This window comes from Psammomys obesus, unplaced genomic scaffold, assembly GCF_907164565.1.
Source record: "Psammomys obesus unplaced genomic scaffold, mPsaObe1.curated_primary_1811, whole genome shotgun sequence".
Lineage (NCBI taxonomy): Eukaryota > Metazoa > Chordata > Mammalia > Rodentia > Muridae > Psammomys > Psammomys obesus.
In genome coordinates this window covers 2,016,478-2,034,681 of record NW_026596396.1, presented here as the reverse complement: position 1 = coordinate 2,034,681, position 18,204 = coordinate 2,016,478, and the positions used below count along the sequence as shown (strand labels likewise).

The window sequence follows — 18,204 nt, the reverse complement described above, 5'->3', positions numbered from 1 at the left end:
ACTGGATTTCCATCTTCATAATTAACCCTTTGAGTCCCTCCATGGACTTCAGGTAGACATTCTTTTCAGAAGCTATAAGTCTGAGTAGCTCAGGTGCTAGAGAGTTGAGTTCAGGAAGCAGGTTTCTCTGCTTTGAAGTCATGAAAGCTACCATGCCTATAACATGAAACTTCAGACTATCCATTTTTGATAGTGACAAATGTTAGAGGAATGTATCTTTTCTTTTACCCCCTTAGAAACTTTTAAATGGACTTTATTTTTTTTGAACAAGTTTTTGATTCACATAAAAATCAAGAAAGCAGTACAGAGATCCCATAAACCTTCTACCCACTTCACCCTATTAAAATCTTACATTGGAGCAACATTTATTATAATTAATTTTAATTAATTCAAACAATTTTATTTTTAAATTATTTTAAAAACAGTGTTTTATTATTTAAAATAATTGGGAATTTAAATATATTTTGATTAGATTCTTCCCTCCCCCAAGTTTTTCCACATCCTCTTCTCTTCCCTACCCACTTAACAGTAAGTTCTTTCTCAAAAAACAAAAACCCAATACAGCAACAATAACAAAAAAAAAACAAGAAAATAAAATAAAACCATACCCGAAAACAAAAAACAAAAACAAAACACCAAACTGTAACCAAATAAAGCCACACCAAAAGCTGTAGAGTCCATTATATATTGGCCAAGGACTACTGAAGTGGTTGGCATACATGGTGCCACTCAATTGGAGAAAACTGATTATTTTGTCTCACAGCAGGTATTAGTAACTGTTCAGTTGTTAACCTTTACTCTAGTGGCTAGATTTACATTCAATCTTTTGTTTTAAAATATACATAACAAAATATAGGAAGAAACATAAGCTATCACATCAGAGTTAGACAAAACAAAGAAAAGGAAAAGAGCCCAAGAAAAAGCACAAAAGTCAGAGATATCTCATTCACACACTCAGTAATACCAGAAAAACATTAAACTGGAAATCTTAATATGTGTGCAAAGGACCTACTGCAGACTGGTGTGTTTTCTAGGCTTGCTGCTTCAGTTGGAAAAAAAAAAAACTTTTGCTAGCCATTTGATGTCAGCTTGTATTAAAAAACAAGTCTAGGCCTGGATCTAGAAAATACCTGACTTACCCTTCTAGCATATATTTTATATATGCTAGGCATAAATTACATTTTAAGAACTTATTCACTTACTCTGTGAGTGAGTGAGTGAGTGTGTGTGTGTTTCCTAGTGCCACAGGTGAATGTGTGGTGGTCATAGGTTGTGAAGGAGTTTTCTACTTCCATCATGTAGATTGTGGGGATCAAACTAAGGTTGCAAGTTTGGTAGTGTCTTCCCCTTCACATCATCTCACTAAGCTCCAGGTTTTAATTATATTTCCTTTACATAATTTTGCCATCTTTGCTAAAATCTCATTAAGATCACAGAGTGGAATCTGATGTGCTATAGGAAATTAAGAGTGAGGGCACATTAAGGGTTAAAAGAGAAAAGGCAGAGAACAGTGCTTCCCCTAGTCCACTGTAGGAGGTAGCCTTGTTTACCCATTAGATACAACTGTCTGACTAGCAACCAAATCAAGGTCCTAGGCTACAAAATGATATCACAGATGGATAGAGAAAATGAACATCCTGTAAAACAGATAAGGCTATGTATCTGAGGCCTATTCAGAGCCAATCAGAGAGCCTTGTCCTAGTTACTTTTCCTGTCATCACGATAAAAAACTTTAAAGTTTTTTTTAAAAAAAATTAAAAACAGCAAAACAACACAAAGGAGAGAGGTTTTATTTCAGTTGATACTTCAAGGGTATAGTTGCATCATAATGGGGGCAACAGGGCAGCAGGAGTTTGAAGCTGTTAGTGCTATGACACCCAAAACCAAGAGCCAGACAGGAATGAATGCTTGCTGGTGCTCAACTTTGTACACTTACATAGGCCAGAATTTCAACCAAGGAATGGCCACACACAGTGGGCAGGTTTTCCTGCCTCAGTTAACCTAACAATGCAAATCCCCACAGACATGTCCAGAGGCCCAATTCCCAGATGATTCTAAGCTGATAATTGACATTAGCTGTCACACCATCTAAACTTATCACTTCAAGATCCGTGGCTTCAGAGCTTGGTATGTAAGAATATTAGGAAACAAACACACACACTCACACACACAGTAAAACAGACCTATTTTGTCTTGCACCAGGACTTGATAAATGAGTTGTGTCTAGAGTTTAGACCCAAGTTTTATGTTCTGCTTTCTGTGCTTATGCATGCCAGAAGTAGCACAAATTTGATAATAACCCTAAGCAGTAGCCTAAAAAAATTCTAAGGTGACTATGTGGCATGTGATTAAAGTAAAAACATGGACTTTGGGGAAATATTCTGGTGTGTGTATAATATAGATATTATATGTTTATAATATATATGCAAAGAAACAAGACCGAAACTTAGGTTTGTTTGTTTTTTTTTAAGCTTGGTTATCTTTGGGAAAAGGGATCATGTATGATTTTTACACATTTTTTTCATTTTCAGAATCTTAAGAATTAGAACATGGTATTTTCAAAGAAAATTGTGGGGCTAGAGAGATGGTTCAGCAGTTAAGAGTACTTGCTGTTCTTGCAAAGGACTTGGGTTGGGTTCTAAGCACCCATAAGGTAGCTTACAAGTATCCTTAACTGCAGTTTCAGGGGATGTGGTGACATCATGCAGTGGGTACATGCATACACACACACAAACACACACACATTTTTAAAAGGATATTGTAAAATGAAGTGTTCTTCCATCTGCACTTTAGCTTATGTCCCTGCTTACATATTGCATACTGCATACAAAGAAAAAAAATCTAGGAAAGAATCAGGCAGTTAGCAACATGCACATTAGGCAGTTAGCAAACATGCGAATTATTATTCTGACCATCCATCCACACTTAAATTCTAAAAACAGAGAGGTGCCATATAAGTAAACTCTAAGGAATAAATTTTTGCAATTTTTATTATGGAAAATTTCAAACATATACAAAAGTAGAGAGAATGAATTCTCAAACATCTATCACAGAGCTTCAACAATCATCAAGTCAGAGCCAATCTTGTTTCATCTATGTACAAACTTCTACCACCCTGATTATATTGAAGCAAAAAACAGCATACTTGTAAATTTTCAGTACAGTTTTCTAAAAGATAAGGGTTTCTTTAGAAAGCAAAATCACAGTACATATCACAAATAGAAACTCCAATAAATTACAACGTGTGGTTTTATTTTAATATCTGTAAGATGTGGGGACACAATACATTTCACCGGTACCATGAGGGTGTTAACACTAAATTGGAATTCAAGCCTTTCCCAATATAATGGTTTATAAGGAAAAAGTGAAATACAACAACCATATTAGAACCTCTTTGAACCACTTGTAATGAGCTGAGTAAGAGTACTGACATCACATACCCTGTGGCAAAACTCTGTGAAATGTCCTTTTCCTTGTCATAAAGTTATTCTTTTGGAAAGAGTTGAACCAAACTCCCTCATTTAAATTCTCTGTTTTGTGTTCCCCTTTACAGCAGTTTCTTTCCCTGAAGCCTTTCTAAGTGACACCAATTTAGCACTCTCAATACTCTCTGCATTTTTACATGCAGAAAGCTTGTGATACTGAGAAGCCAGCTGAGTGCACTAGGAAAGGAATGAAAACCACAGCCAACTGAAATAGTGAAGAGAGGCAAAAGACACTTAAGTTTGCTTAAATAAACGGCATAATTAGCTCTGAAAACTGCTTGAGTAGCAGTTTTCTTCGTGCTCACCATCAAATAACACAGAATATTGAATCTATATAAAGAAAATACGGAGAATTTTCTGCAAGGAAATGTTAAGATGACATTTAAGAAGTAGAGCATTGCAAAAAATTAAATGTATTATTTGTATATTATTTTAAAATTTATTTTTATAAAAACTCACAATAATAAGTTTTCATTGTAGTGTTTTTACAATTACCTTTATAGCAAGTGATATTTTTGAATAAAATTTTAAGCAAATTAACAACAGTACAAAAACATGAAAGTTGTTACATGAAGGACTAGTTCTATCAAGTGTTAGCTTAAGTGATGGCATAATATTAAAACTGTGCCAGCCATTGTGTGATGTGACATATAAATGAGTACTAATTCTTGTCCTTGAATGCTTTCAACTGTCCTGAAATGCTTGTGAAACACCTATTACACATGAGCCACACACATGGTGCTCAGACAGCAGATACTCTACTAGCACCAGATTGGAAAGGAAATGTTTTGCCACAAAGAGATTACAAAATATTAATTGAATCAGAGACCTCCAGTGATGCCAAACATATTTCAAGTAGTGTCTTGGATGCAGAATATGCAGAGTAAGGAAAAATAGTAGTTGCTCTCAAAGGTAATAGTCTAATGAAGAAGGCAAACACATCAGAAATGCACAACAAAAGGCTATAGGTGTTGAATTAAGTCTGTTCACATACAAGAGTACAACAACCAGAGCAAAAACGTTGGTAAATAAGACAGAGGAGTGTTCCAAGGTGTAGCAGGAAAACCAGATGAGTGGTCTCCTTGGGAACCTTAAAATGCTCCCGTGAACTTGACAATACCACTAAATACTGGATTCACATCCATGATGATTTCGGTGTAATCTTGAACATGGTTTCTCTGTTCATCTGGAAAAAAGAAACAAACATACATTTAAAAGGTATATATTTACAGTTCTTTCGACCACAAAGTTATTAGTGATAGACTAGGTGCACCAATCACGAGGTCTTTCAAAAGCCCTTGCAGGCTCTAAAGCAAGTGCAATGTGAACATGAATACACACGCACACACACACACACACACACACACACTTGTGCGCACGCAAATACACCTACCTATAAAAATTGTGAAAACGGTGATAATAGAGGGGAATTAGCAATGCAGATGCAAAAAAGTATAAATTCTACTTTTTAGACTAGAGACTATATTTATAGGAATAATTCAGTCTAGTGGCCACACAGTATTGCAGTAAACTTTTAACCATTACACATAAGTGTGACTTAGCCCAGTTAAAAAGAGTATCTCATTGGAGATGTTTAAGCAGTATTTATCTGTATCATTTACAATGACAGATTTAAGAGAAAACCTGAGAACATGCATGATTGGTAACATGGATGACATTTCAATTTAAAAACTACTATTGGGTTTGGCTTCCAAGTCCCAGTGTAGTTTCTTATCACCTCCTGGTCTCAAAAAACAAAACAAAAACAAAACCAAACCAAAACAACAACAACAACAAAACATCACGTGGACATACTGAGTTCTCATAGATCTGTCTGCTCAAAAATGCTTAAATACATTGCATGAGATGGCTACCAGGGGAATTTTAAGCCTGAAGATAAAATTCTGGCCAGGGAATATTCTCATCTACATCCTATCAGGCATTCTTATAGAAACCTTTGTAAGTGCACCCATACTGTTCAATGAAAAACCTTTTATATTAATAATCTAAAATCAATATATACAAAGCAATACAGCAAATGGATTTTAAAACTCAATTTCCTGTTTTTAGTTAGTTTCTTTAAAGTATAGACAAGACTATATGTTTTTTGGCATACATCCAAACCTACATAATCATAAACCTGTGTTAACATGTTTCCTCTTTGAACATCTGAAAAAGCAAAAACATTTTATCATGGAGCTGTGAGTGGAGCTCAGTGGTCTAGTACATGTTCAGCATGCATGAGGCCCAGGGGAAAAAAAATCCCTACTTACCAATAAAACATGTGCACAAATGAAAATGGACAATGAAAGCTATGTATATAATGTATGGGAAATAGATTTCTAATTCATATCTACAAATCCCAATTGTCTGATGGAGTACTGTTCCCTTTTCAACTGAAAGATGAATGAAAAATTTGGCTGTATATATTAGTGTAATTATAAATACTATGTAAATGACTTAGCACTCTCAGTAGGAAAAAATACCCAGGTGTTGAACAGTTTTTGGAAGACTGGTAGAAATTAATACACTATCTATGGTAACCTATTTAAATCTGGTACTACTGACAAAATCTTGAAGATAAAAATAATTCCCTAGGAGTGTGTAATTTCTCTGACATATCTGTTTCATAATAATTAAATATCAATTTAATATTAGTTAATTTATTAATATTAAAATTTAAAATTCAATAATGGAGAAACCCAACCCTAAAGAAACCCAGTATTTTTTAAAAGGGGAAAAGTCACAGTATATTCATAGGCAACAGTTCTTACCTCTACAGCTATACAATAGAATTCTCCCACCCACACAAACACATGCATGTGTGTACAGGAGGGGGTGCTTGTGCACTTGAGTGCACAGGCACAAATAAGTACGATATTAAAGGATGACACATTGCTGACTCTAGTTAATGGCAATTACAAGTAAAGCCTCCAATGCATTTCTGACAGCATTCCTAAGGTTTTTATAAAAAAAAAATCCGTAAAACCAAATTTATTCTGCTATATCAATGTAGAACTTAAGGTTGATGAAGATTAAGTTGCAGAATTAGAAAATTTAGCAAAAGTCATTTTGATTGGAAATAAAATAAGTGCTTCAGATTAGTCATATACTCTTTCCTTTGGTGAGAGGTCAAAATACATTTTGGAAATTGGGGTTTATATTTTAAATGTGAAAATTTTTTTTTCGTAAAGGGAAACAACATTTCTTCAGAAAAATACAAGAACCCCACATTTAAAAGCTTAAAACAGTCTTAATTTTGAAATAATTCAAGCCAAATGAAAAACATTTGAATGCCCTGAACATAAATCACACAAACAGGCGAGAAGAACCAGTATACATACAGTTCAAAGCCAAAATAATCTTTGGTATTAAAAGACAGAAGAAGCCCAGTGTAGTGATAAGGACAAACATAAAGGCTTTGGTTTTATAAAAAGAAAGTGTGAATTTCAGGAGCTGGATACTAATGTTCTTCATGTGTTTATGAAGTACAAATTGATTTACATACTGATTTGTACATGAATGAAATGAAAAACCATTTTTTTCATAAGATCATGGCCCATTAAAGTTTTAACCATAGTTATGTTTTAAAAACATAATTTGAGAGCAATGAAATGGGATATCTTTATCAAATGCCCCTCCTCAAAGCTCAGAAAGCTCTGGAGAAAACGACATGGAAAGACTTTAGAGGAAGAAGTGGTATATGACACCAAAGAAACAGCAATTTTCAGACACAGCAGGACTGATGAATATAAGTGCACAGAGCCTGTGACAGCATGTATAAGGCCTGCAAGCCAGACTAAATCCCAGCACCGAGAAGGGGAAGTGAGTACAAAGTTCCACCCCTAACCAAGAAGCTATTTGCAATTGATACTTGCTGGGAGAGAGAAAATCATTTTTTCTCTGATGGAGTGATACAAGGTATATCAGCTTAACTCCAGGATAGGCCTCATGCTCAGGAATTTGACTAACACAAAACAGACTCCATGTTATTTTGTAAGCTTATTTCCTTGCACTTTTGCTGTATGTCCTTTTGTAGTTTTTATTTGTTTCCTTGGTTTTGTCTTTGAGCAAGCAAGAAAGAACACAAAGATGGGTGTAGGATGGGGGTGAAGAGAATCTGGGAAGGCTTGGGGAAGGGAAAAAGTACGATCAAAAGATTTTTCTATGAATTTTCCCCCAAAATAAGTTAATAATAAAAAGTAAATAGCTCCAATTCAAGTGATTTTAAGACTTTTACATGGTCCCCAAGTATATTCATTATTGCCATCTAATACGTCTCATTAAAATACTTTTGTTAAATATGGAATGATCTTTCCAATCTTAAGAAATGTCTTATTTCTATATATATATAAAGAGACATGGCAAGGAACCTGAGGAGTTTCAGAAGAGAGAATGACATACTTCAGAGATAACTCCGCATTTCAAAAGAGTATCAAGGTAAGAGCAACAGCAATATAGCAAGCAAAAGGTTTAAGAAAGGAAACCTTTACTCTGGATCTATGAGATAGAAGTATGTTACCAGCTGAACAGCAAGAACATAAACTCATTCAAATTATTTAAATGATGATTGCAAATATGCAATCACCATAAAATATTCCATTCCAGCAGTTACTGAGGCTCAGGGAATTTGAACTGGGATATCACTAAATTCAAGTATAAATCCCTTTCCTTCAAATAAATGTACACTGAGGGGGAAAAAACATTTTAAGGAGTATCCAGAAAGGTACCTGTAGTTGGAAACTGCTGGATGAGCAGGCTAAAACAATTGTATAAACACAATTACCCCGACAAGAAGTATCTTATTAGAAAGTCTAAAAATACTCATTCTGTCCCTGTAATGGCTTGAAAATGACATACGAATTTGGACCTTTAAATCAGTAGTAAAAAATCAACTGTAAAATTTTCTTGAAAATTACAATGTTTTTTGGTCATATCAATAAACACGGAGTTCCTACCCTGAGCCTATTAGATGACATTATGGATGCTAAAAGTACTGTATTGAAGAAAGAAAAAGGTATAAGATCTCCAATTTTTCTATTTCTTCTTTTATTTTCAAACAAATCATCTAAGTAAATGTCTACCAAGAATGGCTCACTGCCAAGAACCAAAGCTGTGAATGAGGAAATAAAAAATAAGATAAAAAGATATCCCCCCAAAATCCAGAAACGCTCGCCCCCTCACCAGTTTGTAGGACTCTAAAGGCCCCTCCACTAAGAAACCAGAAGCCTGACATCAAAAGCGCGCACGCAAACTCACGCACAAACACATGTAAGGGCTGTTTAAAGAAAAAAGAAAAAACCCAAACAAAAACATCACAGAGCAGACAAGCAGGCACGCACATATTGACACGCGATCACGCACACGCACACGCACACCCTCCATGAAGAGCAGGGCAAGCAGTTAAGGCACCTTTCACGAAATCCCATGCAGCTCCCGCTGAGCGCAAGATTTTTACAGTGTCACCAAGAAGCGATTGGAAAAGCATCTGAAAAACGTGCAAAGTGTCTGCAAACAGCGCCTGGCAACCTAGACAATTTGCAAGCGTTATTCAGAGGTCTGCCTGCCAAGGAAACAAAAGAAGCCTCCCTCCTGCCCTTGCAGGCACACAGGGCAGGAGAGGTGCTCTCCTGGTAGGGAAGAGTCCTGGCGGGAGCAGCAGCAGGAGCAAGAGCCATACATACTAGGGCTCGCTCTCTGGCAGGGACCGGGCACCCGAGTTCCCGTTGGTAGGGGAGCCGCCCAGCTTCAGTCTCTCCAGGTACTCGGCATGCACGGGCTTGTGGCACTGCAGGACCTTGATGGCATCCTCGATCTTGAACCACTCTCGCTTCCTGCCGATGCTGACCGAGTCTTCCCAATCCTCCAGCAGCTCGGTGACGGTGAGCACGAACACATAGGTCCGGTGCTTGCGATCCTGGTTCTGCTCAAAGACGCCCAAGAGGCGGCCCAACTTCCCCTTGACTCCTGCCTCCTCAAACACCTCGCGCACCGCCGCGCCGTCCGGCTCCTCCTCGGGCTCCATGCCCCCTCCCGGCACGATCCAGCGGTCGGGGTAGCGGCTGCTGCTCACCAGCAACACCTCCTCCTCGCGCTCGCTGCGGAAGCACAGGCACGCAGCGCGCTTCTTGAAGCCTTCAGGGTCGTAGGTCCGCGTCTGGTTAGGCTTGCACTTCATCCTTGGCCCTGCCTTGGAGATCACTTATAGCTGCCTAGCAAGCAAGCCGGCCTCAGAAGCTGCAGCGGACAGGGAAAGGGCCTGGCAAGGGCTGCAGCCAAGCGCAGCGGAGCCTGAGCCCAGCCGGGGTAGACTAGGCGGAGACAGGCGCGGGGGCGGAGGCGAGCCGGCGCGTCAGTCAGTCCGCGGGGCGGGCAGTGCTGGCTGGTCGCGCGGAGGGTCGCGAGCCCGCTGCCTGATTGGAGGCGTCGCTTCCGCCGCCTGGAGCTTGGAGCACAGAGCCTGCAGCCCTCGCCTCCGCACAGCCCACGAGTGGACCTCGTGCGGTCCCCGCCCTCCTGGCCGCCCGCGCTCACTCACGCTCCCTGGCTAGCTTGGCAGCACAGACAGGGGTTGAGCTAGGTGAATCCCATGCGAGCGCGTGGACAGGCTCGCGTGAACGCGCGTGGCGGAGGTCGAGGAGCAGGGGGGCGAGGGACAGAAGGGAGGAGGCGGGGGTCGCCTTGGGCCCTCTGCGCAGGCGCTCTGCACTGCTGTGACTGGGAAGCTTCTAGCTCCCAGTGCACTGGGGAGGTGCGCCCATTGTGACTTTGCACAGGGTCATCACCAATTATGTGTCTCAGCCAGACCTGGCTGCAGAGGTGCCCAAGGTCTCCTTGAGAAACAGTGGAGGGATCTAGGCCCCTGTCATAGACAGCCCCCATCATGGACTGCGTTGTCTTATTTATAGGCAGAAGTCCTGGTGTCGCCAGAATGACCAAAGTGTCTTGCCAGAATAATCTTTGCTGAGTCACATGCAGCTCCCTGTCTTCAACAGGTTCTCTTCTGCAGCTGGTCAACCATAATGGCTCAGCCCTTGCCTTAAATACTTTGACACAACCCCTGTTCAAGATTTGCATAGTCTGTCTGTTACTCTGTTTCCTTCTCAGGGAAACCTGGGGAACTTGTTACAACCCTTGTTTCAAACCCATGACCAGGTGTTTCTGGAGCAGAACCCCCTGAAGGCTTGGATTCCATGCCAACAGCCTCCATATTCACAGGCTGAACTCCATGCTGGCCTACTCAATGGGAGAGCATCTAGGGAGTTGGGATTTTAGTTATTCTTGAAAATGAACGTGAGTCTTCCTGTGTGTGTGTACCTCTGAACAGGTGATTGTAGAATGTGTGTGTGCTCAAGTGTGCATGTCTGTGTGTCTACGTAGACCTCTGAACAGATGTAGCCCCGAGGTGGGCAATGAAAAAATAAAAAGCCCTAGCATAATGCTGGCAACACTATTTTACAAGCAGTGCAGGGTCAGAGGCAGGGCAGGACAGGTGTCCAACAACAGGGTATCTGCGGTTGGGCGCCTGAAACAATTGGGACACCCAAGATAAGAACCGGGAGTCTTTCCCGCCTTCTCTGAACCGGCTACGTGACTTAGCTCACATCTGCTTTCCCGCCTTCCCTGCTTCAAATACGTAACCTAACTATGGCTTTGTTCAAATCCCCCAATCAGATCCCCGTAACTATGCTTCTCGCTTCTGTAACCGTGCTTCTTGCTCCCGAGCCCGAGAGGCGCGCAGGTCTTCCGAAAGGCTTTGTCGCCCCGGGTACCCATGTATCAAAATAAACCTCTTGCGGCTTGCATCCGAAGGCTGGTCTCGCTGATTCTTGGGAAGCAGGGTCTCTCCGTCTAAAGAGACTCTACCCAGAGTCTTTCAGGCAAAAGCACCTTCTTCCACTGCTTCCATTGCTCTCCAACCATTATGACTTTTGAGAACAGTTTTCCACAATGTGGCTGTACTAGACTAGAAAGCACCAGGAATTCAGTCGCAGTTTCTAGAGTCTCCCTAACACTGGGATTGCAGCCTGACTTTTAAGTGTGGAGATCAGAACTAAGGTCCTCATTGCTTTACCCGGGGAGCCATTGCCCTGGACCAGACAGAGGTTTTCACCTGGACATTAACAAAGTTCCCTGAACTTTGATCCCACTGACCTCTTGCTAGAGAAGCAGCACTCCTGAATCCAGGGTTAACACAAAACTTTGACCACATCTTTTATTTTCTCTGAGGTTTCTCTCATTCCTTCCTTTGGCTTGTACACCTTTGAGGGGCTCGAGGGGCTCCTCCTCACACCTTAGGCAAACCTGCGCTGACTTGAAATCACCTCACCCTCACTAAAGTACTTTTGATTTTCTTACAGAGCAGCAGTCTGCTGTGGTTTAGCTTGATGATGCTCATAGTTGTCTTTTGGTGGGGATGAGTTCACTTAGGGAAAGATTCTTGACTTCACTGAAAGGTCTTTTCCATTTTCCCTTATCCCCATGTCACCTGTTCTCTTTTTGAAAGCCTCTGAGTGCCTTCATGGTTCCCAACAATAATTCCTGTGGCTCCTTGCCATATGACTTCACAATTTGAAGGGCCAGTTGCCCTTGCAGGATAAAGTGGAGTAAAACAATACCCAAACGATGTCTGATTCTGTCATCAGCCTAGAACAGGATTTTGATTAATGCATAGTCTTCTTACTCAGAAAAAACACAGAGCCCTTGCCTTTAATAGTTGCCATCCATGAAATGTAGCAAATCCCTTATGAAGCCCAACTCTTCCAAAGAGGCTTTTGGGAACTTGTCCACACCCCCACTTTGCACTGAGATTGGACCTCTGGCTTTGGATTTGAACCTTCCCTTTGGCATCTTTTCTATAGTAGCTCCAGGGAATGGTCCTGCTGCACTCCATCTGCATGAAGGTAGGAAGTGTAAAGCTTGGTGCTTGCTCTTTTTCATATGAGCCAACATGGTCTCTGAGATCTAGTGTCTACCAAGAACTCAAAACACATTGACTGAATGAATGAAGTTCCATGGATGCCAAAGGATCAATGTGATCTTTCCTCTTGAGTCTGTGAGTTGCCCAAATCAAACTTCCCTTAAATCTGAGGCAGCTCTCCACCTGTTTTGTTTTGTTTTGTTTTGCTTTGTTTTGTTTTTCACTAGGGAAGACAGGATTGTGCTCCTTTGACATCAACATCTATACTCCCTGCCCCTTTTCCCTGAGGGACAGCAGTAGCTTTATAGTGGCTCTCCAGTAGGTAATTCAGCAGATGTTCCCCCAGGGATGCAATTACTGGGAGACAAAAGACCCCAGCATCCTGATGTGGTTTTTGTATGAATCACAGTATGTTTTCAGAGACTCTTCTGTGTCTTTTGTGAATAATGCAATATCTTGCAGACTGGAAAACAGTTTGTAATAGTAGACAAACAGAAAAGAAAAGCCACTTTATTTCAGACAGCATAAACCTGAAGCTAATATTTAGAGACAGTACTTGTCTTGTATGCTGCAATTGGCATTGCATTCATCTTCATGTACACAATCTTTTTAAATCCCTTTGAAGAAGCAGCATCCTTTGCATATGAGGGGAGATAACATTAAGATTTGCAGCCTATGCAGCATGTTGGTGTCTAGCTGTTCTTAGATAGGTGCATGAGATCATATTGGGGGTTCACAGAATGGACTACCCAGGAAGCCTCCAGCTCAGCAAGTTCCCCCCAGCTTCCCCACCATCTCCTATCTCAGCCCTGTGCCCTGTTCTGACTGTCCTAGCTCCTTAGCATGTGCAGGAATTCTTGAGCTCAGCATCTCAGAATCTCCTTGTATTGGACACTCTTTGCCCCCATTACCCCAAGCTTGCCAAAGTCTACACTGGTTCCCACTGTGTTACAAAACAGGGACAGTTCTCTGGAGTGTTAAACAGATGGACTGCAGTATAAGTATCTAGTGCTAACCAATTGGAGAGGACAGGAGCTCCACAAGGAGAGCAACAGAACCATAAAATTTGAACACATGGATCTTTTCTGAGACTAATACTCCAAAAAAGGACCATTCATGGAGATAACCTAGAACCCCTGCACAGATGTAACCCATGGCAGCTCAGTGTCTAAGTGGGTCCCATAGTAATTGGGACAGGGACTGCTTCTGACATGAACTGATTGGCCTGCTTTTTGATCACCTCCCCCTAAGGGAGGAGAAGCCTTACCAGGCCACAGAGGAAGACAATGCAGCCAATCCTGATGAGACCTGATATAAGATCAGAGGGAAGGAGAGGACGAACTCCCCATCAGTGGACTTGGGGAGGGGCATAGGGGAGAAGAGGAAGAGAGAGTGGGATTGGGAGGGGAAGAGGGAGGTACAGGGAGATACAAAGTGAATAAACTGTAATTAATAAAAATTAAAATAATAAATATTTTAAAAAGATGGAATGCTTGCTCTATCCATGCCTGTCTTGAGCAAGAAGGTAGATAATCATAGTTAGTCTCACAAAAGCTATATTTTATTATGCTGAGGGTCATTTCACAAAGTTCACTCTCAATATTCCTAATATGATACTAAGCCTATCTCCACAAAGCTGCTCACCAATGCAATGTATCTTAGCTGAAGGACAGGTCCAGTCTCTAACAGAAATCTCTGATTTGACAGTCAGGATCCTGGGAGAAACTCTCCAGCAATGGGACAGATCAAAGTGGCATTTATCTGGCTGTGAAGAGCAGAACATTGTTCCTAGTCTCTGCTGATATACTTGCAGTGGGCATCATTGAGCTCCAGGACTGTGTTTGGTTATCTTTAGTAAGTGATATCATTGTGTTCTGGTTATCAGGTACAGCTTTGGGTATATTGGGGTTCCTGACTAAGCTATTTTTCCATGTCAAAAGGTATATATATATATATATATATATATATATATATATATATATATATATTTTACTATGCTCATCAAAATGTTCTACCTGCATTTTAAGAGCACAGGCCCTTTGTCACAGAGTTGGTGTCTGTGTCTGATATAAGGTCAACAAAGTACCTTCTCTTCCCCAAAGCCTAAACCAGCTCCAGCAGAATATAGTCTATTTATCCATCAGCCTGCTACCCCTAGCCTCACTTACAGTGAGCCCACCAGCACCTTTGGAGGCCACCCAGATTGTGGTGGTCAACAGCTGTTTCAAAAAGGTGCATGTTCATGTGATGAACATAGAATAGATAATGTCTGAGGTTAAAACAGATGACATGGAAACTCTCCTGTTTCCTCAGAAATATTTCATGTGGCACCAACAACAGTACCCTGCTCTGGAGAGCTCTGCCTTATGTTCAGATGGGTTATGAACTCTGAGCCAGCATTTTCTTCTGGGAATTTGAGACTAGATGGAGAAAGGCACTTTACTGTCCTGTTCTAACTTTCAGGTTATTGAAAACATTAGAAAAGACATCACAGCCTTTATTCTCAGTTTTCTAAAATACCAGAACTTCCAGGGAGAGAAATCATAAACCTTCCTATACTTCCACTGAAAGTTTTTTTTTTTTTGATGGCTCACATCCCAGAAGGACACATTTATTTCTGAACTTCAAGAAACATTCTATTCTTTACAAGATCCTAAGTTTTCATAAAACTATCTTTGTTTCATTTCCTCATTTTAATTTGTTTAACTTTTTTTTTTAATTTCAGGGATGGGTGCATATGCCCTAGGTTATGTGAGGAAGTCAGATGATAACTTTTGGATAGATCGTAGTGATCAAACTCAGGTCATCAGGCTTGGTGGTCTTTACCTACTGAGCCAGCTCACCAGCCCTTTTTCTTTTAATTGTGCTGTCAGATGCTCCACAGTTCTGACTATGGGTCAGATGTTTTTCACATTTTACTGACAACTGTCATAGGATCCCCGTGATCTCCATTTCATTTTCCTAGATTATTAAACTAAAGCTGGGGAGGTTAGAGAGCATATCTTTCTTACCATAGAGCTTGAAGTCTCAGGGCTGGAACTTCATCAAATCCTTAAATTCCTTTCTTCTTTCTTCTGAGCTTGCATCATATTTGGGGGCACGGCATATGCATGTCTGGATGGAAGACAACCTCAGTTTTATTCATTGGATACTTTTCTTTTCTCATTTTTTGACCCTGAGTCTCTCATTGCTCTGGAACTTTCTATGCGAACTTGAATGTTCCCAAGTCTTTCTCCCCAGCATTGAGATAGCAACTGTGTATCCCTACACATGACTGTTTTTAAAAAAAACATGACTTCCAGAATTGAACTCAGGTCCTCATACTTCTATGCCAAGCATTTTATTAAATTACATATAATCGTAGCTCCACAAATTTTTAATTTAATATTCTGAAATAACCCTCCTGTGTTTGCATACATGGATGTAAATTTAGAAATAAAAAAAAACATATAGAAACAAACCCTGCACTTACTTGTGCAATTTAACTCACACAAGATATATTTTTCCATTATCCTGCTGAATTCATAACCACATGAGACTGACACATTGTGAAGAATACATATGATGACTAAAGCATAGAAAATTGGACTTCAGCGTATTGTGTCCTGAAGACTGCATGTATACTAGATGTTTGGGCTCATGGAACTAGTCTTGTAAATCCTCCAACTCCTATTAACTTCTTGTTGATTTTGTATGGCAGATGATGTCACCTATAATTTGTAGATGAACAAATGTAGATGAACATGTGGCATATTCATGTTTCAGTCTGCAATATGTTGATTGCCCACCCTCCTGGGAAGCCCACTGTGTTTCATGTAGATTACTTGATATAAAATATGCTGAGGTCCTTATCCATACATAACTACTTTGTAGTTAAATGAACAAAGGGAAGGGAAAGCCTGCTTAATAAATGTGCACAAAGATCCTTGGTTATGCCAAGAGGAGGAGAGAAGAAAAAAACAAAGAAAAGTGAGGAACTAGGGGCAGAAGGAGGAGTAGCAGTGTGTCTCTGCGAATGTGAATCAACATGTCTGGAGTAGACAGTCCTAACATTTTGGTAGTCACAGGCTTGATGCCATACTACTAGACATCATTATAGTAGTTAATGTAATTTAAATCAGAATTTTGTACATGAATTCTGTATGGATATCATGTACATCATTTCCTGCTGCACTCACTCCAACTCATCCTATTTTGACCCTCTCAAATGCATGGCCTCCTCCTCTTCTTTAATTGTTATTATTATCTCAGACATGCATACATACATACATACATATTTTATATAAATACAGACTGATGAGTCTATTTGGCATTGCTCATAGGGTAGACCACTAGGGGTTGTATAGCCAGTCAGGGGTCCTCATGTCTGCAGAAGATTTATTATTCATCTCTCAGCAACTATTATGCTATTGTAGTTCTTTCCAGTAGCTCTTCATCTAGGGGTAGCACCCTGTGAGAGTTCTCCAAGCTATGTTGGCAGGTCAACTGATAGGGTCATTGTGCTGGTCTTTCTCAGGTACCCTTATTGTTAAGGTTATGTTGGTGCAGCTCCCCTGTGACAGTGACTCCCAGAACACATGCTAGTCCTCTGGCTCCTACAGTCTTCTCTCACTTGTTTCTGCAATGTGCCCTGAGCCTTCAGTGTGAGAGTTTTATTCTAGATGGATCAATTATGGTTGCGGATCCCGTAGTCATTTGTCTCTGCATTTTTCCTGGTTGTGGATTCCTGTATGTTTCCCCTCTGCTGTAAAAGAAGCTTCTTTAATGAAGGGAAAGAATGACACTTATACTACAGAGTTCTAAGGACAAACATTTCTAATGCATTTTGGGGAACTGGTAGTGGTAGGTTCCTACTCTAGGTTCCATGACCACCAGTCAAAGGTACTGGGACAAGATGGGCATTAATTCCTTCCCATTGAGCTTGTCTTTAGGTCCAATTAGAGAGCTCTTGTTTACATCAAGAATATAAGTCTACTATTGCACCTTTTGAGATATCTTGCCCTTTTGGCTATAGCTGTCATCCATAAGTGACAGCCAGAGAGGATATTGATTGCTTTTTTTTTTTTCCCCTTGGCATCTTGAATAGCTCTTTTCAGCTCTATGACAGATAGTCCTGAAAGATGAGGCTTTCTGGTTAGACCCAGTTCTGTGTCTGATACGTGTGGTGTCTTCAACAATTACATTTTAGTTTCAAGTCCTGTGGGACAGATAAAGACGGTGTCAATAACCTTTATTATTTTGGCTGTCTTTTCAACTCCCCTAAACAGCAATTAGAAGGGAAACTGGTAGTTTTGATAGATGCCAGTAACTGGTATTTTTGATAGATAGCCTGTGGGTGTTGGTGGGAACATGTTCACTCAAAATGTAGCTACTTTCTTAAAATGGTATATTAATGTGTGCATATATATATATATATATATATATATATATATATATATATCTATCTTATACACATATAGGCATGATATTGTATTTTATCATGTAGTTTTAAACTAATATCTATATTGTGTTTTAATGAACTAGAAAATAATGTTTCCTGTAACATTTCAAACATCCTAAGTGTTATGAATACCTTTCCTCCAGTCTTTCTCCATCACCTTGGAACTCAAAGCAGGAACTTGGAGGCAGGAATTAAGCAGAGGCCATGGAGGAACACTGCTTACTGGCTTGCTACCTCATGGTTTGCTCACTCTTCTTTTTTTATTGAACACAGGACTACCTGCCAAGGGTTGGTACCATCCACAGTGGCCTGGGCCCTCCCACATCAATCACTAATTAAGACATTGCTGGAGCACAGAT

The 18,204-nt window shown here is 40.2% G+C and overlaps 1 protein-coding gene across 2 annotated transcripts; it reads right to left on the bottom strand.

Moving 5' to 3' along the window:
• Positions 1-3,972: 3,972 nt before the first annotated feature.
• LOC129669344 (diphosphoinositol polyphosphate phosphohydrolase 3-alpha-like) lies at positions 3,973-9,982 on the bottom strand. 2 transcript variants are annotated; one of them, XM_055597541.1, is made up of 2 exons: positions 9,283-9,982; positions 3,973-4,671 (listed from the first exon to the last, which is right to left on the bottom strand). In XM_055597541.1, the coding sequence occupies exons 1-2, from the start codon at positions 9,661-9,663 to the stop codon at positions 4,621-4,623; spliced, it is 432 nt and encodes a 143-aa protein (XP_055453516.1). In that variant the 5' UTR covers positions 9,664-9,982; the 3' UTR covers positions 3,973-4,620. The 2 variants fall into 2 exon arrangements, with proteins under 2 accessions (XP_055453516.1, XP_055453515.1); XM_055597540.1 differs by having other exon boundaries at positions 4,605-4,671; positions 9,170-9,982.
• Between the last annotated feature and the right edge of the window lie 8,222 nt (positions 9,983-18,204).

What these genes read in the sequence shown, in the direction of transcription:
- LOC129669344 (XM_055597540.1), bottom strand. Translation starts at nt 9,663, where the DNA reads ATGAAGTGCAAGCCTAACCAGACGCGGACCTACGACCCTGAAGGCTTC.